The 26,377-nt window shown below is 40.7% G+C and overlaps 1 protein-coding gene across 2 annotated transcripts in view; it reads left to right on the top strand.

The window, feature by feature from the left end:
- Positions 1–26,377, top strand: part of ACTR3B (actin related protein 3B) — a 102,634-nt gene that overhangs the window by 60,164 nt on the left and 16,093 nt on the right. The window contains exons 1-5 of one of the 2 annotated variants that reach the window (XM_086865934.1): positions 15,214–15,377; positions 22,739–22,794; positions 24,635–24,759; positions 25,701–25,811; positions 26,198–26,293. In XM_086865934.1, the coding sequence (XP_086722060.1) occupies positions 15,334–15,377; positions 22,739–22,794; positions 24,635–24,759; positions 25,701–25,811; positions 26,198–26,293 (432 nt within the window). In that variant the 5' untranslated portion in view covers positions 15,214–15,333. Of the gene's footprint in view, positions 1–15,213; positions 15,378–22,738; positions 22,795–24,634; positions 24,760–25,700; positions 25,812–26,197; positions 26,294–26,377 lie in introns of those variants that run through there. The other variant, XM_086865938.1, reaches the window with a different exon arrangement.

The following is a 26,377-nucleotide window of genomic DNA, read 5'->3' as shown; positions in this document are numbered from 1 at the left end:
GGCAGAAAACAAAAAAAATTGTGTGGACTCTCTTGGCTGAATAAAAACAGGTTGAATGGAGATCTCATCTTCAAAATCTCCAGGCAGAAGTGTTTTGGAAGTTGCTGAGATATCACAGGTTAACAATTCAGGTGTGAAAACCACTCCATGAAACATTTTTTCTGATCTTAACGTTAAATACACTAAGATATTTGAATGAAAGGAGGCCATAGTTAAAATGAGTGATTTAAAAAATGTTCTTGTTAGCTCAGCTCACTGGTGAACTAGAGTACAAGACTTTGCTCTTTGGGTTTTGAAATACTGAAACTCCCCTAGGATGGGAAACCTCTTCCTACTGGTTGTTAAAGAAAATAGCCATCTAATATTCTGCTAGGTTAGATGGCTTGTCATGGCCTGGGAACATCATCCCGTGTTTTGATTTCCTATATTCATTGTGTCCTGACACTACTGCAAAAATTCACTTTGGAATAAGTAGCATTTCTCTGATTTTTATATGAATTAAATGTATTTGTTCATACCTATTTCAATGCCTGATTTCCTGCACATGCTCTCACAATAAACTGCTGATAGGAATGTTCACTGAAGCAGCAGATTTGTTAGGCAACATTCAAGTAAATTTTCAGAAAATTAGTTATCAATAAATAATTCTAAATAAATGTATAAAAAATATATAAACCACATTTTTTTTCCCATCAACTGTATGTTCTGTGTACTCACATAAACAGTGATGGCCTGAATCTTCTGATGATGCATGTTCATAACAAACTTGCTGAGGGACAGGTTATAAAAAGAGTTCCTCTTACAGAAACATTTGGAAAAAAAAGTTACAACTGTGATTTGGTAACAGTACTCTCAGGAGGGAAAAGTAGGTGATAGCATCCTTTCTCTGTAAATGGGGTTTTCTGACATACTTTTGCATCTTATGTAGACCATGAAAACATGTTCACCTCTTTCACTGCCATAATCTGTGACAAACACTGCAGCAGTGAACAGTGTTCTCTTGAAACATTAAGGACTTCACTAAACCACATCTGAGTAATTTAAAATTTTCAATGTCCAGGCTAAGTTTGCAATTGTCTGATTGCTTTAAAACAACATAAACTCAAGCTGCTCCTGGAAGATGTGAACCCTGTCTGGGCTGCACATTCTTGCTGTCTGCTTTGCGCTATGCTGGTGGTCATGCACTGAACCAGGTCAGCCTTGCAATACTGCTGGGACCTGATGGAGGAAGTTTTGATGCTCAGTTCTCAGTGATGCAGAGATGGCATCATGAAACCAGAAGTGAGAGAGGCCAGGCCATGCCATGCCTCTGTATTTAGGTTGGCAAAAAGTGACTACAGTTGCAGGGAGACCTTAGTCTCAAAAACAAAGCCTGAAATTCTGAAGCATGCATTCAGAAATTCTGAAATTCTGAAATTCTGAATTCAATTCAATGAAATTCTGAAGCATTCTGGAAGTGTCCAGAAGAAAATACCCTGTTGCCAGACCACCTGGAGGTGATCCAAAATGGTTTTTGTCCCTGACCCAACACAGGGCAGTTTCTACCCTTTCATTCGTGAGGGAACTGCGATAGATCCGTAGGCTGAAACAATTTCTGGATAAATCCTCTGATGGCAGTAGAATCTCAACAATGTGATTTCACACAGCTACAGCAGCAATAAGTGCACTGCAGTGCTTCCCCCAAAGACCTGGATGCAAGCACTTGCTTGGGCTGATTAAACAGATGGTCAACAACAAAGGAGATGATCCAGGTCAACTTGAGAAGTTGGGAAGCAATAGCAGACCTGTGGGAGCTGCACAGCCCAAGACCATGGATTTCTGAGAACCTCTCCATGTCCAACAGGTATTTCAGAAGCTAACTGAAATTTTAAATTACTTATTACTTACTTATATTTAAATTACTACAAGGATCCTATGCAATAAGAGCAGGCTTTCTGACACCTCTCAGCCATCAACAAAGTTCCTGGCCTTCTAAGAGACTTATCTGTGTCTATGTTAACTGGAAAATCTGCTTCTCTGGATGCAGTTGTAGAAGGAGAACCTGACATGGAAACATCTGCAAAATATGTGCATCACTTAAATGGAATCACTGGTCTGACAGGTACTGAGGATGCCGAGAGCAAAGGACTAGGAAAGAATGGGGCTGGTTTGCAACAGAGGGGAAATGGGGGCTGATGTGGTTAGGACTCTGAGAGTAACACCACAGCTTCTTTTGAACATGACAGCCCCTAATATTGCTGAGGTTTTTTTCTGAAATTAAGGATAACAAGGATTATTTAGAGAGTAACAGAGTTACGGGAGCCCAGAAAAGCTCTGCTTACCCCATAATCTGGAGGCTTCAGCAGACTATTGAGTTTGCCGGCTCTTCTAAAGTGAACCTAATAGTTCCTTCAAAACTAAAATAAAATAGGCAGAATCTTTCTCTCTATTCCATTTTCCATCTTGCCATTGGCAAAGCCCCAACAGGCCAAAGCCTGCACTAAAGTAATCCCCATCCCCACAAATTAATGTAAAGAGTAGCATGGAGATAAAAACAAAAGGGCATAATTTTGTTGATTTTACACATTATTACAGCTGCAGCAACAACTGTTCTCCATGCTATCAAGAGATGAGGTGCCTCTGAGAAGTTAAATAAAGCTGCCTTAGGAGCAGTGAAAGGGAATACAAATAGGTCATTTTGCTTTCCCTGGAAGCAATTCTGCTCATGCTTTAGCATAGACATAAATGAAGGGCCTGGAGAATGAACAGGAAACAGTGCTGATAAATTTGAGCAATTGTAGAGGTATCTTTTGGAGGTAGAATTCAAACCTTACCTGAATCTTCAATATTGCTCTCTTTCTCTTGGGATCCTGTCTTGGAAAAAATCCCACTTCACAACCAAGGGAATTAGCATAAAATTCCCATAGAAAAAATATTCCATAGAAAAAAATATTTAAATCATTAATTACAAGCATCTCTGCTTACATATGACCATGCATTGACCTCTATATGGCTAAATGAACCGTGCCACCGCTTTCTTTTTTCATTTTATCACCTTTTATTTTCAGTCCCTTCTGGCCTTATGGTGTGTTGTCTCGCTGTGCTTTGCCTGTGGGATATTTCAGTGCAGGTAGCAGCCACGTGCTCCCCTCCTCACTGGCAGCTTTTTGACTTGAGTCCTTCCCACCGCCCGCTCGGTCCTCAGTGGCAGCAGTGACTTGGCACAGAAAACGATGCTTGAAGGATTACCAGAGCACTGTCTGTGCAGAGGCAGCCAGGTGTTGACCACGGCAGGAGAAATAAATGCTCATTTTCTTTTTCTCAAGCTTGCCCACCCCCTTTCAGTTAACAGAAGGTGAGTCAGGCCCAGCCAGTGCTTCGATGCCTGCTGATGTTCTCCAGCTGTGCATTCCTCATCTGCCTCTGTTCTTTATTTCCCCCCCACCTCCGTTTTGAAGGATGAAAGTAATGACAATGTGGGATTCTAAATATAACCGAGCTGCTTGCAGGTTCTGTGATTGTGCTGTGGGCTGTGTGAAATCCGAGGCAACAGAACGCCTGCTTACAGTGTTGCTTTAGGTGAGAATCTGTTTAGTGGCCTAAGACAATGCTGGAGACATACAAAAGCCCAAAGGCCAGCATTCTAAGGGAGATGTTGGCAGTGGTTGCCTGAAACCCTCTGTCTATTACAGGTAATGTCCCTGCTGGAAAATGATGATTCAGTGGCAGATCCCCATTACAACAAATTAGGTATTTGCCGGTACATGAAGATTCATTGAGTGAAGCATTTCAGGGAGTGAGCACATCCATCCTCACAAGGGCACCCCAGGAGTACTTGATCCCAGTGAGGGAGTTATTTTTTTAGGCTGCAGGCCTCAGAGCTGAAGAAGTCCCTTCTGCTCCCTCACCTCCTCCTACTCTCAGCCACTTCTTCCCACTCTCTTACTCCTCCTTCTGCTACTCTGGCACAAGCATTTGGGCATGTGGTGAAGTGCAAAGGGAGAGCTAATCTGACTTAAAAAAACTCTGGCTGAAAAAGAAGTGGTGGGGGGTTATCGAGCTCAGCTCCCTGCTCTAATTTATTTGCAGCAACCTAAGAGGTACAAGGAGGAACAATGTAGGAGCAGGGACTCCTTCAGCAGACAAAGCTGCTCAAAATAATGCTCATCAGGCTATGATAGGATTTCCTTTTTGTGGTGACTTCTTCCTGCCACCTGCAAGGAGACAAGACAGTTCTGTGGCAGTTTGCTTGATGAGGATGGGGAGGAAATAACCTGCTCACAAGTACTGGGTGCCAAACTGGGCATCAAAGGGGAATTTGGAAAAAACTGTCAAGTGACAGTCAAGATCGATATTCTACTTTGACATATATTTCAGTTTAAAATAAAAGTTTTTAACTAGTGAAACTCTTCATGGTTTGAGCCTCACTGCCTTCAAACAGAGGAACTACCATTTAGTTCAAAGCACTGATAAGAGAAACCACTTGTCCATTAGAGAATCCTCTATGGAAAGGGAAATATATCCTTGGTTTATATCAAGGAATATTTCATCTGTACTCTGAAAGTTAATGGTTTATGTAATTTGTAAAGTATCTTTCTATGAATTTTTCTTGTGATGTTGAATGTTACCATTGTGCACACAGATATATCTATATATATATATTTATCTCCTTACCTCCTTTGTTTTTCAGTCTTACTCACCTCTTGTCCTCTGGAGACAACTGGAGGCTGTAGAGAGTGTTTTCAATGAGTCAGTTTGAAAGTGACTCTGGGGATCTGAGGTTGCACAAGTGCTTTTGAATACACAACCAAGGACTTGATATACCCCATAGCTTCAGGCATTAGGTTAAAGTGAAATAATGCTTCAAAACTAATTCCTGGCCATCAGGCAGTGATTCCAAGTGAAGACAGATAGCTCAGAGGCCATGTCAGTGTGCTGGAGGCAATAACTCTCCTTTTGTTTGTAATGAATCTATGGGATGATGAAGCCTGTGGGCTGAAGAAGAAGCTCCTGGGATAGATGATAAGATGAAGATGTGTCTGAGACCAGGTGCCTGACTTGGGACTGCCTGGGGGTTGTCTCTGTCCCTTGCAGATCAAGAATACTGAGCTCTAGGAAGGCAGGTAATGATAGGTGGACTCTTAAATGGGAAAATACAAGCAGTCACTGAGTGGGAACGAGAGTTCTGCCTTCTGGAGGTGCTCATAATTAAGGAGTCAGATTGATGCTTAGCTTCTCACTGACCATTGAATGTTGTCCTCTTTGCAGCTCAGTGAGCCAGCTGTCATAGGAGATGCGTTGGAATGGGGCTGAGCATTTTATATTCTATATTTATATAATGGCTGGAAGATCTTGCTAGAGAAGCAGGAGCTGTGGGAAAGAAGAGTCTGGGTCTTTAACACCCTGGGAGCATGCTGCAAAGACTGATTTGTCATCTCCACCCGTGTTCAGCAGTGAACACCTATGTAAGGCTCACTTGGATATCCTAAGATCATGTTTTATTTTACTTTTTTCCAGGGAGCTTTGCAGAAAGCAAAATTATGAGGCAGCCTTTAGTGGCTCATTATGCTTCTTTTTCAGACCTCAAGTAAGGTTTATTCCAAAGTGATGACAAAAGTTGATACTGATGTATATACATACCTACAATAAATTCATCTGGCAGTTATTTGGTACTACATTAAGTGGCCAGAATCACTATTTTGAGTTCCCCAAACTGGATGGTTTGCTGGTAATGTAAGTGGGAAGGGTCTGACCTTCTGGCTATTAAATCAGCAGGTTTTTTGTTTTTTTTTTTAAACTTAATTGTGTTATAGAAGTCAATATAGAACAAGCCCCTTGTATTTCACTTTTTTCAAATCCCAGAAGAAATACTGGTGTCTGGGGTGTCGTGCACAGAGATGACCCATGACATTGTCCATTGTCATTACAAAATAAGTAAGGGTTCACAAAGTGATGAGCAATGACTGTGACTGCTGGATAATCTTTATTGCCTCATTCAATGGAACTCTCAGCTCCTGAATTACATTAGAATCTCATATTTCATCTACAAAACTGTGAAGCAGATACATTTTTCAAACAATATGAACATTTTTCTTTCCTATTTTTTTCAGGCCAATTCCTCCAACTCCTGAGGGAGACAGAGTGCCTGGCTAAGTGGGAAAGTAATAGTACATCTGCAATGAATAGATAAGATAAAAACTTGCTCTATTGTAAAGGGTGCAGCTGCTTGATTGCATCGGCTTATTTTGTCAGTATGTGATTCCCACTTTCCTCTTGTCAGTCTTTGAGATTATTAGTACTGAATCTTCACCTCGGTGCTTGCATCTGCTGATAGTCTTTCTTACTTTGAACCTCATGGTGCGATAGCCTGAACTGCTGTAATGACAGGTTTTTATGCAAAAAAACTCCCTGCAAACAACAAAACAAAACAAGCTGAGGAAAGGCATGGCACCTACATAAGTCCCAGAGAAGTGCTTCTTCCTTAGCTGCTCTAAAGAGTTGCTCCAAGCCTTTTTCAGAGTGGGAGTATAGGCAAGAGGAAAGCTAATATGCAAGGATTTATGGCATAGTAGCCATGCATGTCTGTCTCAGATGGGGGTCTGCTTGTAGTGTGGGTAAGTACATTTAATTTAACTTTGATCTACTTTGCTTGGGCAACAAGCAGGGTGAAGAGATCAATGGAAGTGCCACCCACTCGGTTCTTCAGCCCCAGCCCACTCCGCACGGCTGCGCTGTCACTGCTGCCTGTAGCTGAGATACAAAGATTAGGAATGGTTTGCATATGTTTACAGGTGCTGCAATTGTATTTTTATTTCCAGTTGCAGAACAGACCTGTTGCACTACGGTCTACGTGAAGGTGGTGTGTGAAACCAGGTGTCCACAGACTTGAAAGTCTTTATTTTCGCAAACACTGATGCCATGATACGGGAGACTCAGAACACGGGGGTTGCCTCTGTATGGCAATAGTATCAAAACATTTTGTTATTCATTAGCAAAATTCTGTGCTTTGTGGAAAAAGCCCAATTTGTCTGCTAGCTGATAAATATTTCAGTGCCCCAAAACAAGTGGAGCTTGGTACAGGGAGATATGAGTGGAGATACAGGAGCAGAGGGGGAAGCAGCAGCAAAACATATTTGAGAAAATTATCTTTGTCCATATAGGAGAAGATAAAAATACCGCTTTAGGAAGATGGGTTTCCCTTGATATATTATGTAGGGAAATAATAAGTTTTGAAAGTGACTGAGCATTTTAAAATGCTGAGGCTTGCATAAACCTTTATGGTGCTTGAGGTGGAGAAGGGAAAAACGGTGTAAATCAATAGACAATTATCACAGGTCTGAGCACTTTGCAGTGAGTGACAGCTGTTGGATGTTGGACCTGTGAACTTAGAGTCAAAACAACACCTCACACTCAGCATTTTTACTGCTAAATGGATAAATACTTGCAGTGATTTAAGTCTAACTAGAGATTCTGGGGAATTTTAATATGCAAATGCCCAATAAAGATTGCTTGAGTTTGCAGTAAGCTCTAGCTCCTGTTTTTGCGAATATTTTTTGTGGGAAGGCCTTGGAGAATGAAGCAGTCCATTTCACTGTTGGCAGAATGAATATCCCAGGATTTCCATGTAACTGAAGAGAATTAGCCCCTGGCCTCTGTGGAAGGCTGGGTTTCCACCTCCAATTAATGTGTGTCAGTACCAGCCTCAGAGCCCTTCTGGTGTGTGACTTGTTGCAACCTGAAAAATTCACAAGTTTTTCCTCAAAAGCTTTTTTAAAAATAGTTCTGCTGCTTAGGAAAGTTACACACAGACTCAGAGAGATAGTTGGTCTAAATAGCAGGGTTTTAGGAGATGAGGAATGGCATGTTGCTTTTAATGGTGCTTCAGACTCGCTAGTGCCCTACTCCTGCAGCAAAGCTTGGTCAGACCCTGTTTTGTGCCTCTGGGGCTGATCCTGTCACATGCAGTTTGGATGTCTGTGATTTGTGAACAGCTGTATTCAGCTACAATAAATGTTTTCTTAAAGCCTGATTAGATCAAAATGATGTTTGTGTTGTGTGTGACAGTGCTGTGGTGACTTTGAGAACCAAAGACTTCATCACAAAGAGGTTTCAATGTATCTCTGGTTTGGCTGATTAACAAATGCATTTAGTAACTGGAAAAATATGTTGTTGCTTTGTTGATGTGTCGACTCATTTGATGTATTTTAAAAGAAAACAAACAACAAACTGCTTGTCCAAACGAGTCTACTGACATGTCTGTGGAGGTAGGCTGGGCTGGAGGATGTCGAGATTGTCTCATCAGATTATTGTGATCTTGTTTGCTTCATGGTCTGTATGAAGAAATCACTTCTCTATTACCATCAGGTCTTCTGGGCCCCAGAGGAGGTTTCATATGGCATTGTTGTGACAAACACATCTAGGCTTTATGAACAGCATGTCATGGGAAACTTAGCAAACCACGAAACTCAAGCAGGTTTGATATTGATAAAAGCTACGTTGCATAAAAGTTATCTGAATGGTATTTTAATGACTCAGCCAATAATAGGAGAAAATATTCTGTTCAGCGCACAAGGGACAAGATGTGTAGCTGTCAATCTAGAGTAACAGAGGCTCAGCTCAGTTTGCAAGTGATTTTATTTAAGGATGGAATCATTGGACAGGAGGTTCAGCACACACATATGGGTGAGGCACTTCTCAGAGTGGGAGTGGTTCTATATCATGTTGAGCTGGGTTATTGTTTGCATCCCGGTGTACCCCTGCATGAACTTAAATCTCTCTCTCTTGGTGTTTTTTGTTTGGGTGGCCATACATGCTCCAACAGTGACAAATTCATCACTGTGTTGTTGTGTTCAATGCCTTTCTGCTGGGTTTCTGTAGCTATTTCAGGCAAAATAAACAAATAATCTTTTAGACAGTGGCACCTGGGAAGTTACCTCTGCCATGATAATTTGTTAATTTGTTGTTCTCTAATAATAGAGTTGTGCTGATGCTGCAATCTCTCTCTGAGGGCGATATTGGCCTTTCCCTGTAAGATTCTCAGCAATTTTCTTTACACAACTCCTCAAAATCTTTCAGGCCTCTACCCTTGATTGGTTGAAATTGCCCAGTAAGTTTGTTGGAGGGAGGGAAGAAGCTATCAGATAATATAAACTTTTTCCTAAGAATACCAAACTGAAAACCCAAAGGAGGAATTTGAAGGTGAACACTACAATTAATATAAGAATTTGACAAATACAACTGACTCTGTGCTATTCCCGTGTTCAATATGGACAGACTTATTTTTTCTCCCTAAATTTACCATTCATTAGTGTATTGCTGGGATTGTTAAGCAAGATAGGATGAATGGAGTAGTTCAGACTTTCCTCAGGTACTGGCTAGACTTTCTGATGTTTGCAAGAATTCTTCAGAAGAGAAGGTGTAAAATCTCCTGATGTAAAAATATGGCTTCTTGTGTACTCTTTTTAAAATTAGAGCTGCGATTTTTTGCAAATTTCATGGTGCAGCATCACAAAGTACACAGAACTGAGTATATGGGACAAAATTGAGTGCTCTGTTTTAAAACCATGTGACACAGTTATGTCATTATATATACATATACACCTCAATATGCTTAGACTGTACAGTCAATAATCAGACTTTGAGGTAGATGGGCACATTAACATAGGTGAAAGTCATCATGGGTTTACTCCAAGTCTCCTGGTTTTGCTCACATTCGAGGAACTGCTGTTTTAATTAATTATGAATGTTCTATATAATAATATTTCTCTTTGAATATGAGAACTCTCAAAATATGAGTGTATTATTTGCATAGGTTTGAGAGTTGCTGCAGCTGACATTCTCAGCTAACACTGAGTCACAATTGCTGGACTGGCTTCAGATTACAGACAGTTCCTAGCAAAGTGCAAAAGGGCAATTTCTCAGCTGGGGTAAGATGAAGTTGTGAGAATTCAAGTTTAAAGGCAAAGAATCAGAGAGGTTTAAAATAAGCTTTGCATAGCCTCTACTTCAAAGGCACTTTCTAAGGCATTCAGCTACCATGGTGATGAATGTGGTATAAATAGAAAATAGATTAGATAGAATCCAAAACGTTTGAGAGTAGATCTAAATTAACAGTGGCCATTCAGGAAAGGGTGGTAGGAAGTCACTGTGCAAAATTTAAGAAAATACACACCAATAGTAAATCTAAAGTGGCTTATAGAAAGAGGAAGGTAGGAAGTAGTTGATTAGATCATGGCTGGTAGTACAATAGCAACAGGAGTATTGGATTCTGATTCTGTTCAACCCTAGCACAGAAAAAGCAGACACAGGAGATGTTTTAGAAACCTGAGGAGCACTGAAAAATTCTTAGCTGGGAGACAAAAACTTTTTTTGAACAGGCAGGTGCTGGTAATGACAACATAACCCCATGGATCTATGAAGCACACAAGACATCCCACAACAGTAGGATACACAACTAGAAAAGACACTTACAAATAAGACATTCTGAAAAGTACATCTCTGTCCCCCATCAACCAAGCCCTCTTTAACTTGTCTCGTATCTTTATCACTAACCATTCCAATACTTGCATCATATGACCCTGATATAATTTAAAGACAGAAAGTACTTTTTTAGACCGTTTGCAGCAAGCAGACCAAGCAGCTTGTAGTTTTTTGCCACAGTATATTAAGGTCTGTTTGGCAGGAATTAAAGGCCTCGATTTGCAGACTTATTTAAAGGACATAAAACTTCAGGAACATGGATGGTTCTGTTGTGTTCAGTGGGAGTACTCATGTACTTTAAATTGCAGGTGGACAGAACCACCCTGCTGAAGAATGGTCCCATTTCTACCTGTGCACAGGTATAAATATGCAATAAACTAATGTGTGCTTTACAGATACGTCTTTGTATGAATATTTCACACTGTGCTACTGCTCTTTTTGGGGGGCTTTTCAGCCTAGGGGAAGGTTTAGCTTTTCCATCCATTTACTTTCTAGTGATTGAGTAACACTCTGTGATTGCTGGTGTATGAACATCATTACCTGGTGACCTTTCCTAAGTGCTTGTACGATGACAACTGTGTAACAGCTGCTCTTAAACCAGCCTCAAGTTTACTACGATCAAGGGATTAAAGACCTGTTTTTCGTGCTGCTGCTTTCTGAGATTCTGAAGTGAGTCCTTTTTGTTGTCATCACTTCTGATAGTTATAAAACAAGGTGGAAATTTGATCATGTATTTGTGACTGAGATGTCAGCACTGGTTTTGGCTGGCACAATGAACAAAATCAGAGGGGATAATTTATCTAACTCAGAAGTAATTCACTAAATATGATACGGCAGCATTTCTCCACATCAAAAATTCAAAGTTTAAAGAAAGAGTGCTGACTGGACATGTATCAAATTTTAGATTTGAAAGTAATTTTAAAAAGACCCCAAAACATATTATTTTGGATGAAGCATGATAGCTGGACAGCACGGAAACTTCAGGAGAGATGCGACAGTGCTTCCTGATCCTCAAGTTACACAATTCAAGATATTGGTGGCCTCTCTCTGGGGAGGTAGAAGTGCAGGAGGATGTTCACAGGGCCTCTGTGAAAGTGTCCACTAAATAAAATGTACACCCTGACAACTAATCCTTTCAACTAGAATTTACCACGAACAAGTGGCCTGCAGGTAGGTTGTTCAGGCAACATGAAGACCCACAGTGTCAGCAGTACAGTCCTTTGCAGATCTTAGGGGTTATCAGTACCAGTGAGACAGCAGAGTGCTTTTACAGAGCAGCTCAGCAAGGAGGAAAAGCTGACTGAAGCTGATCTCAAGCAGTGGAGAGGTTATGTAAACAAAGAAAACCCTTTTTGTAGTCTCATTTCTTTGAGGGTATGCAAACACTGTTGGTTAACCTGCTAATTCATTTGATGAAGTCCCTGGACTCTGAGCTGCCACTAATCTTGTGCATCTGTTTTGTTTAAGAACCCCCGTCTCCTCCTGATGGATTACAGATGTAACCAAAGCTGGGTTTCCATTACCCCTTCCCTGAAACAGCAACATGATATAGCTGGGATGGCACTATTACCTTTGGAGATGATGATCAAGAACACAATGTGCAGTTCATCTTAACACAAAGCATCACAAGCACCCCCTTCTCATATACTGGCTTCTCGTAGCTGAGTGCAGATGTGCATTTTCAAAGTTATCTGAGTTTCTTGGGACCTGCTCTGTTAGCACTGAATAATCTCTCATGGGAGTAAAGGATTATCAAAGCTACATCACCTTCTACTCCCTTAGATTACTTTCTTTGTTGTAAACATACAGTAACATCAACACTTTAAGATAAAACCCCTACAATAAAAAGTCAACCCCCAACCCTCTCCTGCCTACACAGTTCTGCCTTTGAGCCTGAAATGAAAGAGTGGCAGATATTTAGCCACATCACTTAACACATTCCTGGAAGGCATTTGGATGCTGTGGTGAAAAGGGGTGTATACCAACCAACATAAGACAACAAAGCCTAAATTATGTAACTCATGGCAGGCACTACAGACATCCAAACTGAGACCTCCTTGGGTGTCCATTTCTCTTCCAGCACAGCTTAAACTCAGCAACTGTGGTGACCTTTACAGTGCTGAGAGCAGAAGGATATAATGATGCCTGTGGGCTTAAAGCATGAAATGACAGTTACAAGGGCTGTGTTCTGAGGGAGAGGCCAGGGTGTCCTCCAAAGGCTGCAAAATGATGGATTTGGAAGAATGTATCATTCCCTATATCTTAGATCAGGTGTCTCCTTCTTCCTTTTCTACCTGAGAAACTAGTTAATTGTTATTGCCTTTTAAATAACAATTACATACTGGGTTTCTAATATCACGCCAGGATGAATTAATGTTTTCACATTTCCCATTGCTCCAAGACCATCAGCTGGCACATGTCATCACAGTTTCATGGCACAATTTCTGTTCCAAGGTACTCCATGGACTTGCCTCTATGTTATTTAAACTACAGACAGATGTCGTCTTCTAAAACAGCTTAAGATGTTACTATGTCTTACCCCTGCCCTCACTACTGCTAACAAAGCAAGTTGTTTGAGTGCTCCCTAACCCACTTCAGGCACAATCAACACAGTTAGTGTATGGCTCCTATTTAAATTGTTTGAACTCAGCTGATTCTGCTTGAAGTGGGTTAGGGAGCACTCAAACAGCTGGGAGAGCTACCCGGGTAGTAATCAATGCCCAAGGGACTCTATAAACAGCTTGAAAAGAGAACAGCAGGGCACAAACGTTTCAAACCTCTGCAGCTGTTTGCAAATTGAATGTCTGCAGAGAGCCTGTAAGCTGCACATGAGCTATTGCAATAGATTTCCAGATGAGATATTCTCTCTCCTCAGCTGTAACAGCTAGCAGTGTCTTAAAAAAATAAAATGAAATGAAAGTTGAGAATTATAAGAAAGTTTATGGTGATGTGCCCATATAGCATACGAGCAGATATTCTCTGAGCCCAGTGCAGCATATTGTGCAACAGCATGGGAGAGGGGAAATTTTGGCCAGGAAAGTCAAAGCATATTCTTTCTTTTATCTGTTGGATGCTAAAGCAGCGCCTTCCATGTGCTGTTTGATTTCACCGGCCAGACGAGGGGGGCAGACAACTTCCATCGTGCTCCAATCCCCAGCTCTGGAGGTACTTATTAGAGTCTGAAAATTCACTGTTTCAACCCCCCGATAAGGGAGCCCATCCAACAAGCAAATTGGGCTCCCTTCCATCATGCTCTGTATCTTCCAAAATCTCCAAGGGGAACAGAACGAACAAATATGTTGAGCGAGTGTGCTCAGTTTGTGGCAAACGGCAGAACAACCCCCCCAGGACATATGCACAGTCTATAGCCATCGCACCAACACTGGGTATGAGGACCAGAGGATGAATCTCATTAATTTTCTGCCACAGGCCTTCAGTCAGCACAAGCTGCTGGTAGAGTAACGTGGAGCTGGGAGCGGGGGATAGGAAACTGCCCCCTCATGGGAAACACGCTTGCTCTGTAGTTCATGCTCAGGCCAAGGCATCTGGAGGAGCTATTTCTGGCATCACCACGCACTCCCAGCGTGACCAGGGCTGAGTCACACATCATTATCCCGTATGCAAATTAGATGTCAACAACTTTGCAGGTGATGTTTGTTGCAGCCCGTTTTTTTTTTTTTTTTTTGTTTTGTTTTTTTGTTTTTGTTTGAAGTGCTCAAGTGTACCAGTACAAGGTATTCTGGGCTGACCTGGAGGATCTGTGGGCTGTAGCGCAGCCACCTGCACCCAAAGAAACAGTGTTTTATGTTTTTACAAGTGATTGGTTCCATGTTGGTGTTTTTTCCGGGGGCAAACCCCACCTTCACTGAGACGTGAACCGAGGCAGGTCTTGCTCTGAGGGGCAGCAGCATCTGCAGTGTTTGCTGGGGGTGGGGAGCCTTTTATTCCCCCTGCAATAATGCGTTGTAGCCTTTGCCATCATATGTGGCTTGGAAGAATCACAGAATATCCTGAGTTGGAAGGGACCCACAAGAATCCTCAAGTCCAGCTCCTGAACCTGTACAGGACATCCCCAAGAGCCACATTATGTGACCGAGAATGTTTTCCAAACATTTCTTGAGCTCTGTCAGGCTGGTGTTGTGACCATTTTTTTGGGGACCCTGTTCCAGCATCCAACCACTCTCTGTGTGAAGAACCTCTGCCTAATATCCAACCTAATTTTTTTAATATCTAACTTAAGAAGATTTTAAACTGATGAAATCCATCATGTTAGGCCATGTAGCACTGGTTGATGTGGATGAAGGAGTATTCTCACAAGCGAGATTGAGTGTGCGGCCTGTACATGTTTTTAGTGGTGTGGAATAATGAGTGGAACGTGTTTGCTTTAGCTGGGGTTATTTTCTCCACAGTGTCTAATAGCTAGTTGGGATTTGTGCTGAGCACAGGGTTCATAACACAGAGATGTCCACTTTGGGAAACGGGAGTTCCGTTTGGAAGAGGCAACCCAGGCAGGTGGCGGAGTCACCATCGCTGGAGGTGTTTTAGGAAAGACTGAACGTGGTGTGGTCGTGCAGGATGGTAGGCTGGACTCGAGGACGTCCGAACTCTTTCCCAAGCTCATTGACTCGGCAGTGCCGAGTTCATCACCCAGCCCCGAGCGCGGCTCTCTACCACAGCCCCGCACCGGCTGCTCCCTCACGCCGCGCCCGCGGGCGGGCCCTGACCCGACATGGCGGCCCGGGCGCGGGCGGCGGCGCAGGCGCGGGGGGCGGCGCTGGCGGCGGCCGCTGCGGGCCCGCGCGCATGGAGCCCGCGCCGGGGGAGCCGGCGGCCGCCCGGATGGTGGCGTAGGGCCCGCACTGCCGGCCCCGCAGCATGGCGAGCTGCCTGCCGCCCTGCGTGATCGACGGCGGCACCGGGTGAGTGCGGGCAGGGAGGACCGGGGGGTGTCTCCGCGCCGCGCCCCTCCGCCGCCTCCCGCTGCCGGCGAGCGCTCCTCGCACGGGGCCGCGCTCCTGCCGTGTGTCCCGGTGCCCTCTCGGCTTGCTGAGGGTTTCTCTCCCCTCCGGCCTTCCGCGGGCTGGTGCCCATCGCTCTCGTCCTCCCTCTCCCCCTCCTGCCCTTCCATCCCGCTGGAGCGCGGAGCGGGGCAGCCCCGCCGTGCGTGTTTCTGTGTGCCCTTTTCGCCTCTCGGGACCCGTTTTCGTTTGTGCCCTCTGGCTTTGAAGTATTGCATGATGCAAGTGCTAAAATTGGGGACGGCTGGTTTCCGAAGGGGAGAGGAGCCAGGAGCCGGCGCAGAGACCGAACCTGGGGAGGTTCAGGGAGATGCCCGTGCCGGGCGCGATCCTGTCGGTGCGGTGCATGGACACAGAGCCCGGCGGGCACAGCTCCCCTGGCCCCGGGCCGCTCTCGGGGCCGCCTCCTGCCTCCTCGGCCCGTTTGAGACCAGCCGTCCCCAGTTTTAGCCTTTTCAGCTGAGGTGAGAGCGCGCTGCCTTGCTCCAGTGATGCGCTTGGTCTTTGGGTCATCCCTTCGCCTTTCTCAGCTCAGTGTGATCTGAGTATTCCATACTTAACCAAACCACAAGTTTTGTAACTCAAGTCTGTGAGGGCAGGAGCGACTCTGAATTGCAGAGGCTGTGCTTGGGAGGCGTTTCAGGAGCGGGTCTGTCATACCTTTCTGTGCTAGAGAAGACCCATTCAGCATCCAGTCCTGCTGTGCCTTGCCGGGGGGGGAGGTGTCAGAGGGAACTGTAATGAAAGTAATACTGCATTGCATCTGTGATGTGCTTTTGCTAATTAATACCTTTCCTTTGGCCCAGCAGTTACAGACAGCTCTGAGGAGAGGAAGTGAAGCATCGGTCCATGAGTAACTACTCATGTGGTAGCTTTACTTGTCAGACTCGGTGTCACTGATTGCATTAATTTAGCCTTTCCTGTGCAGAGAATTTGCAACACTGTTTTAATTTCTTTAATTCTTGGAAAGTTATCTTTAAAATTTCCTGAACTGAACAATCTTTAAAAAACCAAACCCCAAACTAATCAAACTGAATCAAGAAACCAAATCCCTAGGTAACTGCATGAAGCGCTTTCCAGTGTTGTGGTGCCACATTACCTATATCCTGAAATAGTGTGTCACATTTTCAAGTATGTCTGTGTTAAACTGTCATGAAAGTTTTAGAAGTTTTTGCTTGTTTCTGCTCATACCTTAGCTTACCAGAAACCAGTTCTGTTCCCTCAGTGGAAAATACTGGAGTTCACATCTGGAGATTTTGGAAGTAGAATAGAGACCAGGTTCTACTTTGTGTGCAATTCTGCTTGCTCTTTAGATACTTGGTAGTTTCCCATATTTCTTCTATATATTTGCTGAAGATACTGTAAGTATCTGTTCTCCAAAGATATGTTGATACTACAGGATTACTACTTCATAGTTTTGAGAGAAATGAGGTGTTTAGGTGGATCCTTTAACAAGGGTGCAGTAGAAACTGTAAAACTCAGAAAATGCATTAAATGCCAAAGCTGCTTTTTGCAGGAGACCCCCTTGGCTTTCAGTTTGTGGAGTAATTCCAGTGTTACACTAGCAGTAGATATTGCTGGCCAACAGTTACACAAAATAAATAAAGATAGGACATTGCTTATTGTGTCCTTTCAAATAAATAGTAATTGAAGTAGAATTTCTAAAATCTGTTTAGTGCTTGCATGGGTAAAGCTGATGGGTTTTGTGGGGGTGGGGGGGCATGTATATTGTTTTGTTTCAGGAAGGGTTTGCACATTTTTTGTTTTTCAATGACTCCAAGTGGTCTTGATTCACAGGAGACAACATGATGTCTCTGCTGGTGGGACTTGTGCTTGATTTTGCTCTAGGGCAGTCAAAAATGGAAGACTTTTCAACACAGAGACTACTGAATGTGAAATAAGTTATCTTTCAGAATTCAGGGTGAAATGAGTCTGAACAAAAGCAGCCAGAAGAAGTAGCTTGACTCATTGGTACACAGTCTCTGGAATTTTCCTCTGTGTGGGCTGAAAACCTTCTTATTGTTAGAATGAATCTACTTCGGGTTACAAGCTTCAAATAATTCATTCAAATTATTCATGAAAGGGCTTTCAGATTAAAAATTTGGAATAGCAGAGAGGGAAAGGTATATGCAGACATGCACTGTGTGACATTGTGTATATTAAATACACTTTTCTGCTTAAAGTGAATGAGTTGTTCTGTCCCATCACTAATCCATCTTTTTTCATGTAAGGGGTTTTAAGGAGTTTGTTAAAAGAATGGTTTTGTTGTTGTTTTGTGCATAGGGAGGCTGGCTTAATTTACTGTTATTTGTAGCCACATGCCTCAGTCCTGTAAAATGCCAGAATTCCTCCAAAAGAAGTGAGAACAGGTATATAAAAAATAGTTACAGACCTTCAGTGAGAAGGTCTGTAAAAACATGTTTTTATTGCAGGACAGGATAACATTCCTTTAGTCTATTGGATATAGATGACTTGAATTTTATTTGACTTGCCATAAACTGTTCACTCTTTATTCACAAATTTTGCAGAAATAGTTAATAATTTGCTATTATATTTTCCATTAATATTTGCAAATGACTTGACATAGTGCAATTTTGATGCACTATGTCAAGTAGTTTTCTCTGCATGAGGTTCTCCTCGTGATCAGTTTACACATTGCTGTTACTCTCTTTGTGGAGAAGGGCATGCTATTTTTAGTTTCTCAGGACTACCAGGCCTTTTTGTGTTGCTGTTTTAAATAGCTTTAAACTTCATAACTAGTTTATTAATTGGCATTTAGCTGTGGACATCAGAACAGTAGTAGGTGGGTGGGAAAAACAAAGATATCTTAAAATACCTTTCTTCAGTGTATTTGCAGACACTGAGAAGCGGTTCTGGTTTGGGTGTATTTTATTGCAGCCATTCCTTTTTAGTAGAGAGAAAGTCTACTTTGGCAAAGTCTTACAGATGAATTTAGAGGTAAATACTTGATTTCTGGGAGAAGTGTGATGGACTGGCTCTTAAAACTTGAAGCTTATGATGTTTTTTGATGATGTTGCTATTAAAGATAGCTGCAGCCTCAGAACATGCTATATTTTCCCTCTCTTACTGTATTTCTGATGCCTAGTAAGTTGCTTTAGCCAAGTATTACCTCTGCTCTTTGCATGTGAGACATGTGAACGTGCATTATTGTGATTGTTGTTCTGGGTCTAAGGAGCTTGAGTTAATTAACTGTTTTTTATAATCACAGGCTTCAGTGCTGCAAAGTTCTAGACTTCCTCAAGAAACCCAATGGCTATACTGTACTCTTTATTCTTATAGTGGCTGCTGGTGCTCTTGGGTAAATTGTGCAGACAAAATAGATTTTTCTTCTATTTGATATTTTCTCCTTCATGTCTTCTTCATTCCCATTCCTCAATTTCAAAAGTGCTTTTCTAGATCTTCATGAAGAACTTGTGTTGCAAGTTCCTCAGACATACTTGTAATAATGATAATAGAGTCTGCTATGGCAGCCTGGCATCACAGGTGTTCTGGCAGCAGTAGCCTGGTTATTCAGTCTCTTAGCTGTCAGAGAAAGTGTTCTATTTTCAGAGGCTATTGTTTGTTTACAGGACTTTCTCAAAGCATTCTGCTATTTTTAATCACGTCATATTTATCTTTTCAGAGGGTTTTTTTGTGCGAATGTAACATGTTTTAAAGATGTGGACCAAAAAAGCACTAGAGAGTGATGAAATGATAAAATAGTCACATTTGGGCTTTGCTCTTTTGCATACTTGCACAGAGAAAAATTGGATGTCTTGTGTTTTCAGATGGATAAAGGAACTGCTTGAGTTGGTGATTTGTTCTCAGGTTTTGGGAAGAATTTTCCAAAACATATCTCTTCTCTCTAAAGTGGTTAAGGGTGCAGCATCTGCTTCTAAGTGAAGTCCATTTGTATATCTTTGGAGTCAATTCTTAATATAAGTTTTTCCATCTTTCCATCTTGGTGGGACCTCAGAAGAGAACAGCGTTAGGATGACCAATTCTCATACAAAAGTTTGTGAAAATAACTTGTGTATGAACTCGTCACCTGGTCAAAACAGTATGGGAGAGACCACACTATTTTTAGAAATTGCTTGTTTCAATAATATGTCATTTCCAGAGATTTAGAAAAAAAGTAGTAGTCCTCCAAATCTCCTTGCATGAAATAGCCTTAATCTATTGGATCGGTTTTCTGCTAATTTTTAGTGCAGTATCCTATATTTTGGCCAGTTTCCAGTAGATTCCTATCTCACTGGCAACAAATTGCTGCTTTTAATGAAATTAAGTTGGAATACTGATTATCTACACATTCTGCTACAGCTGTCTCTGTAATTTTACAGATCACAAGATGTTGCATTACCATTAGTCTGCTAGGCTGTAACCCAGGAGAAATAAAACCTTTTTTTAGATGCTTAAATATTCATTGGAGAAGGGACCGGAGACCAGGTAGCCTCTGTAACTGTTTAAGTCCAGAGCCTTTCCCATCAGTGAATATTTAAATATCATGTAGAAAAGGGAGTATTTTCTGTAGGAAGTCCTGGAAATGGGTCACCCAAACGCTTTAATGTACCCTTGAGAGGTGCAATGAATTTGGGTCTTGCTGGGCAGACCAGAGATCTGGGACCAAGTCTGCCGTGTACTGAGGCTTCCTGGTTAGCAAAGAGCAGCACAACTACATAATCTATTTTCCTACTCTTCCTCAGTGGTCTTGGGAGAAATTTGAGTTTCCCTTCCATTTGGTTTTGTCAAAAACACCTGAAATGTGGCTGCTTGTTCCAGTCTGTCTCTTGTTTGATGCTAAGTAGTTTTTTGGGGTTTTTTAAACTTTTTTTTTTTCTTCTGCTTATTTGCTTCACCATTGAACTGAGAATTCAGTTATTCTCTTCGTTTTAGTATTAGTCTTTCATGGATTAATTGCATGCAAAAGAAATCTTTCCATATGTTACCTTCTGTGAGAAGAATTATTTGAAAATAATTTTTTTCATTATATTGAGAAACTTACTTGGTAATTTTTTTCACTAGGTGAATTAGCCCAGGTTAAAAATGAATCTGGAAAATACTGAGCCGTAGGGGTTTGGTAACTTTACAAGTTGCTCTCATAGGGGGATCTGATCCATTCTGGAGAGAGAAAGTAAAGCTCTTGCAGACTGGTAGCCCAAATTGACTTTTAGAGAGTGTTTTCTTTTTTTAATACTGTGAGTGGGCGTGAGTTTAGCATGTGTGTTAAGAGAAATGATGGCAAACTGAACTCACCTCTTGGCCAGACTTTAGTTTGAATTTAGTTGAAATGAGTTCTGGTTAGACTGCAGAAAACTTTTTATTTATTCACGCACGCAGATATGTAAAAATTGTATGAAAAGTATATATATGTATTTACATGTCTCTGTGTGTAGATAGCGTCTTTGGGTTTTGTTACTGAGGCTTGAAGGGCGTTTTTCCTGATGTTTCTGCGTAATTTTAATTTCTAAGTCTTGAAACTAGGTCTTAAAAAATAAAATGTTTTGCTTGCTTTTCTTTATGTTCATTTAGTCATGATTCATTTCAGAGAGAGAAATAAGAGGAAGTGGCCTGTACTGGTCTTAAATCCCAGTGGAACATCTGTTGTTGCTTGTTATGTTTTAGCACTATTCCCTAGGTATGCCTCATTCTAAAATGTGAAGAATCTATGTGATAATAATCATAAAAAGAATTTTTACTAGTAATGTCCTTCTTTACAGTCAGTCTAATTTAACATCCTGATTATGCTTTTCTGAGAGCCACAGCAAATGTGCATAAACAATTTGGATTAGACTGAAAGCATATGTCTATAATGATGATTAAAAACCCAGCAAAACCTTCCCTCCAAAACACATTCTTTTTAGCCTTGGGGGGAATGCCTTTTTAACTATTGTTTGAAGTCTGTTGAAGCTATAGCTTTGAAGAGAAGTTGAAATATAAATATTTCAGTTCCAAGGTCATTGATAATTCAATTTAGATTAATTCCTTTATCTAAGAAAACTGTGATTCTTAATGAGTATTTTTTATATCAAATACTCTGTAAAGAGGAACCTACTTTTTAAGCTGCTAATGAAGATGCAAACCCTCTGCTTTGGCCATGGCATAATATTGTTCGCAAATGTTGAGACTAGGATACAGACAAAGACTTTATATTCACTTTAGGACATAGACTGGGATTGGTCTCATTTCAGAATGTCATGGTTTTAGGTTTCTTGTGTAAAAATGATGTGAACAATGCTGATTCCCTCAAATCATGCTGCTGTTGTACTTCTGTTTCAAGCTAATGGCAATATTCAAGAATTACATCATTCTCTGCAAGCTTTCAATCAATTTAGTTGGGTTGGTTTTTCTTTTAACACTGTTTCTGTTGTGGGTTTTGTTGTTATTGTGGGTTTTTTCTTTTTTCTCCCCCCCTAGGAAATAGAGCTCTTTTTCATAGTCTGGGATGTTAATTATTTCTAATTGCTAAAGACCTGAAGTAGCTGCAGCCACTAACGCCTGTAGAAATTTTTACATGAAATTTTTTTCCTTTTTTTATTCCTTCTCCCTTCTTTTTGTCTCTTGATGTTTTACTTGTTAAAATATATTTTATATGTATATGGAAAGAAATAATCAATACTTTGTACTGTCTGCTGCCCATTTCTAAAGCATTTCGTCTGTGCAGGCTTGCTTTGGTTTGGTATTTGTCTTTTATCACACACAGATACCATACCTGTGGCAAAGTGGGAGGTTTGTTCAAGGCCTGAAGGGGAATTGTTTGTAACAAAAGTTCTCAGTTGTGGTTTATACTTGTGACACTGTATTATTTCTTTTTTTCCTGTGTTTGAGAATATTAAACAAATATGTAAAGTCTAAGGCTCTCTTTGGTCATTGTAACAGAAGGGTAAAATCTGCAAGGCTCTAATTTTTACCAAAGGGTGCAATGTGACCTGCCTGTCCTTTGTCATAGCTGGTCAACAAGATGGAAGAAGTAAGAGTTGTATTTTCAGACTTGATAGTTCTAAATAACACTAGCAAAATCTGTAAGCAGAAGTTGTCTGAAAAATAAATTAACACCTAAAACATTTTCTACTTTGAGTTTTCTTTTCAGCAGGATGATACTTGAAAGCATAATCCAGAAAATGTACACATGGCAAGTGATACATGTTTCACCTTCACTTTAAGCACTGGAGTAAATTGAAAGTATTTTTTTTCTTCATGTTTTTGCATCTAAGTGCATCTAATGACCTGGTGATCTTTTATTTTTTTTTTGTTTTTCTTTCTAGGTATACAAAGCTTGGCTATGCAGGAAATACGGAACCTCAGTTCATTATCCCATCATGTGAGTTGTTTTTTTTGTCCCTCCAAATTGTAACATACACTGCTGTCACTGAGCACTTTCAGGATTAAATGGTGTGCTTCCAACTCCCAACTCAGTCATCGTAGTCCCATGTCCATCTGGGAAGCAATATTCATCCTGTTAGCATCTTTGGCTGGAGTGTAGCTAAACAGAGCTCCTTGTTTGCAGTTAGCTAGGACTGTTGCTCATTAAACCAGCTCTTGGTTGCTATGACAAAGATGAGGAGAACTCCAGTCCAATTTCCTTTTTATCTCCATTATTTTTTTGCCAGGACTCTTGAGTAGACAGAATGCAATTTACCTCCTGTCTACCTGACACCATGGTTACAGCCTGGATAATCTGGGGAAGGCTCCCAATCAAATTAAGTACTGAAGTGCAGGTGGTGTCTGCCTTATTTACATTGTCTGGGACTGTAGACAGTTTAATATTCAAAAAGTTGTTCCTATTAGAAAATGTTCTTTTTGGGTGTGTGTTTACCAATTAATATGTTCTTGCACATTTGACATACTTTTGTTGAACAGATTTACTCTTTAATTTTTTTGTGTGTTAAACTTGTTTAAAACGTTGTACTTTTCTGGTGTTCATGATTTTAATTGGCATCTTAATAGTTTCTCTGAAATTCTGTATATATATATGTTTATAAATAGTAGCACTGACTATTTATTTACATCTATTATGTTACCATCTATTATGGAGGCATCTGTTACCTCCATTTATGTTAAACACTGCTTTTTATTTTCTTTAAACTTTGCCAATTAACTACTTATTAATGCACCTAGACTATCTTGTAGCTACTCATGGTAGAAAGTATAAAGATTAGGAAATTATAAAGGTAATTGATGGCCAAAGAAGTGAAGGGGACACATGTTCTTCACCAGGTGTAGCTGCAGTACTGCTTACAGTCTCACTATTTTAAGTATTTTAAAATTTGAAACCTAAACCACTGGTAAAGATCTAGATACCTTATATTAAAGAAATGGGATAGAAGGGATTTCCTGTGAATTTGCTATAAATCTTGTTTTATACAACTGTAAACCTGTTGGGGAGAGTAGATATTCTTCCAAAAGAATTGTTTGCCCGTGAGTCATTTTTTGGTGCTAGTAGTATTTGGTGTGTTTGTGGATGATGCCTGCCTACTCTGCATTTTCTGCTGTATGTTATTTAGATCCTGATTGTGACCTATTAAAAGAAAACTATATTAATAAGGTTATGTTTTAGCAGTACTTCATTCCATTTTTATTTTTAGCTTGCCCCAGATTTGATTTTTGCTGTCTCATCTTCTTGCCTACAGCAGCCATCATCTAATAATTTTAGTGATAGTTGCAGGCTGCTAATGGGAAGTATAAGTGTCTCCAAAGATCTCTCTGTAGCACTGCAAATTGATTTCTCCCCTTCCTCTTTCCTCTTTCTCACCAACCAGGATAATGACTTCAATACTTATTTTTGAATACACAGTTGATTTTCTTCTTCTCCTATGCTCTTCCTCTTTATTCTAGAGTTAAAACTCAGGAAATCATGTTGCTTCCTGGAATGCTGCACTTGTACAGGTTTAGTGACCGCTGTAGTCTATAACAAAATGCATTTTCAATATTTTCTGTGAATTATTATGTACAGTAATGAGGGATGGGTGACCAGAATCCTACAGGATGCAATGAGAATGAACTCAGCTCTCTTGGCTTTTCAGTAGATCACTTACATGATTTCTACTTCTTATATCCCAATCTTTATTTCTGGAAAATAATCCTTAAGTTAATAAATATTCTTCAGTTGGTATTTAGCTGTTTTAATTTTGTTTTGATTTGTTATTTGCATTTATTTTAAGGTATTGCAATCCGAGAGTCGGCCAAAGTGGGGGACCAGGCTCAGAGGAGGGTAATGAAAGGTGTTGATGATCTGGACTTTTTCATAGGAGATGAAGCCATAGATAAACCTACCTATGCTACAAAGGTGAGCATTCAGGAGACTGAGATAGCCTTTCCTAAGTCTCATATTTTTATGATAAAGTGTTCTGGGACTTCTGGATAGCCATTCAAAACACGTTTCCTTTTTTTTTTGTGAAGCATTTTTATTGCTTATTAAAAACTGTGTGATTTGGTTCATGGCTTTAGCCTTTTTTAGGTATGTGTTTCACTAGTGCTGTCTTGTGTGGTTGATGTTTGTGTAAATATTCATTGATACAGTGCAGCTGTTCAGTTCTCAAAATTCTGAGCTATTAAAATAGTCATATACACTGAATTTTTAAATTCTTGCTAAAAGTGTACCCTTTTAACATGGCATATGAACTGGGAAATGTGTTGGATACTTTTGCTTCAGGGAATGTCACAATTGTTTTGTGAAGGTCTGTCTTCAGTGCAGCTTTTCTGTGAATCATATTTTCCATACCCTAGTAAAGGACTTCTTGTACTTACAAAGCATTACTGGCTTATGAACTATGTGGAAAAAAATCATATTTTATACATCCTTCTGTGTTACTTAAATGTCAGCTGTGTTCTTAACGTTGAACAAAATGTAAGCATCATCCCTGCCAGAAATTGTCGTTGAAAAATATATAGCCTATATGGTTTTTATTTCTTTTTATAATATGGGAAGACATATTGAAGCCAAGTAGGATTCTCAACTTTGTAAGTGATAAAATTTATACAAAAAGAGGTCAAAAAACAGTTCTGCAACAGACTAACAGGAATAGAGTCTGGATTCTGGCTGCTAGTCCTGCACGGTAGAATTGGGCTTGGAAGTACCTGGGAGCAGTAGGTAACTTTGAATTGTGCCTCTAGATTAAAGCCAGGATGGTTTGGTAAGGTACCTGTGAGATGAGGTGTCAGACTCTTCCTGTTGCTGGGTTTATTTGTCCTTGCCTCACCCAGTGCTGACAGGTTTTGCTGTTGCAGTGGCCTATCCGACATGGAATTGTTGAAGACTGGGACCTCATGGAGAGGTTCATGGAGCAGGTCATTTTTAAGTACCTTCGAGCTGAGCCTGAGGATCACTATTTTTTAATGGTGAGTTAATGTGGCCTGGTAAGGAAATAGTTTTGTAAGAGGAAAACCAAATACTGTTCCAAGCACGAGTAGCTCTGCTGGAGGATTTTTCTCTGTATGTCTTACTTGTGTATGACAGACACAAGTATGTAGAATGTGTACATAGAAATGACAGGGTTTGGGTTGGGAGGAGAAAACTAGTCTTTGAAGCTGCATTATAGCTGTGTTTTGTTAATTTTGTGATTCAGTCTACTGCAGGTCAGCTATTGCTTTTGAGGAGTTTCAAACACTGTTTAAATTCTGTTTAAAATTTTTTGTTTTGAGTGCACTGAGGATTTTTAAAGTTTGAAAACCATACCAAGCAGGATCCTATTGAGGTGGTTTTTCAAAACTCTTTGTTTTTGCAGACAGAGCCTCCACTGAACACACCAGAAAACAGAGAATATCTTGCAGAAATCATGTTTGAATCATTTAACATCCCAGGACTTTACATTGCCGTGCAGGTGAACAAAGTGAATGTGTTCTTCTAAAATACAAAATAACTGCAGTGTTTTGGTCTTTTGTAGGCACGTGTCTAAAGTGTTTGA

The sequence above is a fragment of the Cyanistes caeruleus genome, chromosome 1 (genome assembly GCF_971803275.1).
Source record: "Cyanistes caeruleus chromosome 1, bCyaCae1.hap1.1, whole genome shotgun sequence".
NCBI classification, from domain to species: Eukaryota; Metazoa; Chordata; class Aves; order Passeriformes; family Paridae; genus Cyanistes; species Cyanistes caeruleus.
Note: the sequence above shows the minus strand (reverse complement) of the source record. Positions and strands in the feature narration are given on the sequence as shown.